Source organism: Eriocheir sinensis, unplaced genomic scaffold (assembly GCF_024679095.1).
Source record: "Eriocheir sinensis breed Jianghai 21 unplaced genomic scaffold, ASM2467909v1 Scaffold329, whole genome shotgun sequence".
Classification (NCBI taxonomy): domain Eukaryota; kingdom Metazoa; phylum Arthropoda; class Malacostraca; order Decapoda; family Varunidae; genus Eriocheir; species Eriocheir sinensis.
Window position 1 is genome coordinate 339,879 of NW_026111642.1, and position 2,622 is coordinate 342,500.

The following is a 2,622-nucleotide window of genomic DNA, read 5'->3' on the forward strand; positions in this document are numbered from 1 at the left end:
CTCTCTCTCTCTCTCTCTCTCTCTCTCTCTCTCTCTCTCTCTCTCTCTCTCTCTCTCTCTCTCTCTCTCTCTCTCTCTCTCTCTCTCTCTCTCTCTCTCTCTCTCTCTCTCTCTCTCTCTCTCTCTCTCTCTCTCTCTCTCTCTCTCTCTCTCTCTCTCTCTGTGCCTCCTCTCCTGTCCTCCCAAAGCCACTCGCTGCCAAAGTCGAGAACTAATTAAGCTAACTTTAACCATTTCTGTCCACTGGCCTCGCTTAAAGGAAGGAGACGAGGTCGGGGGTGTCGGGAAGGGTCGCCCGACATGCACATTCGCTACTCGGAGAACTCGGCGGCCCGGGTGTCTGTGGTCGAGGCTTCCTGTATACGAGTGTTGGGAGTTCAATCCTGGGTGGGGCACCGTACGGATTTTGGTGCTGTGTGTGGGAAGGGGTTGGGGTGGGGAGGGATGGGAGGGAGTCAGGAGCAAAAGAAGCCTAGCCCCCAAAAAGTGCTGAAAAAGTGTTGCTCAAGAAAAAAGAGTAAAAACGATAATCGAAAGTAGGGTCGTACTTGGGGGCTGCTCTAGACAGAACGGGTTTCGGTGTATGTTAGGGGGGGGTTAGGGAGGAATGGAGACTGGGGCTATTTGCAAAGGAAGCCTAACTAAATAAAAAGTGTTCCTCAAGAAGTAAAATAAGATAAAACGATAATCGAAAATTTACATTACAATGGGAAGATTGAAGACAGAAAATAAAGAAAGAAGAAAAATTCAAGAAAGCAGTAGCAAAGCAAGAGGTAAATAAATAATGGGAGGAAATGAGAGAGGGAGGAAAGGAAAGGGAAAGGAAATGAGAATGGAAGGTGAGAGAGGTAAGCAGGAAGACTGGCCAGGTGTGGAGAAGTGTGTGGAGAGACGGAGAGGAGGAGATGGCGGGGTGGAGGCAAGTTTGTGTGTGAGGACGATAAATGAGTTTGCAACGTAGCTATTCGTCTTACGCGGTGTGTGTGTGTGTGTGTGTGTGTGTGTGTGTGTGTGTATGTGTGTGTGTATGTGTGTGTGTGTGTGTGTGTGTGTGTGTGCCCTGGTTATTAGTTACGCTGTTATGTAGGTCAAGCAGTTTCTCTCTCTCTCTCTCTCTCTCTCTCTCTCTCTCTCTCTCTCTCTCTCTCTCTCTCTCTCTCTCTCACACACACACACACACACACACACACACACACACACACACACACACACACACACACACACACACACACACACACACACACACACACACACACACACGCACCCACCCACCCACCCACATCCACACCCACACACCTGAAAGCACACATCTCAAGCTTCCCGTGACCTTTGCATTGTGTCCAGAAGTTTTACCCCTCCTCATGCTCACCACTCTGGCAGACGGACAGACAGATAAATGGACCAACACGGCGAGAGGAAGAGTGAGACGGGGGCGGGGAGGGGAGGGTGAGGCGGGAGAGGGAAGAGAGGGCGGCGAGAGCGACGGGAAGTGTGCGAGGGATAAGAGAAGCTGCAGTGAGAGAGAGAGAGAGAGAGAGAGAGAGAGAGAGAGAGAGAGAGAGAGAGAGAGAGAGAGAGAGAGAGGGGGGCATTTTCTCCCCCTTCCTCCCCTTCGGTGAAACAGCAGTGCATGTACGAACAACACTGCCCATTTGTGATCGCGGCAGGTTGTGAGAGAGAGAGAGAGAGAGAGAGAGAGAGAGAGAAAGGAGACAGACAGACAGACAGACAGACAGACATTCAAACAAAGACAAATTGACAAACACAGAAAAAAAACCCAGACACATTGACTTTCCTGATTGACATACATACAGACAGACGGATGAGGAATGAGAGGCTAAAAATATAATGGTATGTGCTGCATTTACCCCCTGATCAGAACTTGGGTGTCGGGCTGTCATGTACTGGCCTCAGGGACGCTGTCAGACACATGCGTTGCTGGGAAAAAATAACACCCACGAATATATATTTTCTCTCCGGTGACTTGATGGAAAGATAAGAGACACGGAAACACTTACACTTTTATGCTGTTTGCTTGTTTGTCTGTATGTATGTTTGCTTGTTGTACTATGTGTCTGTGTGGGTGTCTGTGTCTGTGGATGTTTTTTGTTTGTTTTTCATTTCACGGTTCTCGATCCATGATATTCGCTTTCAACGCACACTCATTAATCCGTAATTGCATGGGGGAAACAATGAAAATAATGCCTGGCAGCTGTTCTGTGTTTGGCGTCTCTCTCTCTCTCTCTCTCTCTCTCTCTCTCTCTCTCTCTCTCTCTCTCTCTCTCTCTCTCTCTCTCTCTCTCTCTCTCTCTCTCTCTCTCTCTCTCTCTCTCTCTCTCTCTCTCTCTCTCTCTCTCTCTCTCTCTCTCTCTCTCTCTCTCTCTCTCAATTACTTTCTATCACACGCTTTATGAATGAAAAAAATATATCAGAACAGTCCTGCCTTTATTTCGCGTGTAATGGCTGTCAGCCTTCCTGAAAACAAACGCGCGCAGTTTTTTTCCCTCCTCCCTCCTTGCAAGCGTACCAGGAAAAGGTGTGAAAATTCAGGTAAAAATGTTTCATTGGGGTTTGACGGAAAAAATATTCCAGGTAATCATTTGTGTGTTAGAGAGAGAGAGA

General features: G+C 48.0%; 1 protein-coding gene across 1 annotated transcript in view; it reads left to right on the forward strand.

Annotated features, from left to right (window-relative positions):
- The first annotated feature begins 300 nt into the window (after positions 1-300).
- LOC126991729 (uncharacterized) overlaps positions 301-2,622 on the forward strand; it is a 60,332-nt gene continuing 58,010 nt past the window's right edge. The window contains exon 1 of the mRNA XM_050850422.1: positions 301-387. Within this exon, the coding sequence (XP_050706379.1) occupies positions 301-387 (87 nt within the window). The remainder of the gene's footprint in view (positions 388-2,622) is intronic.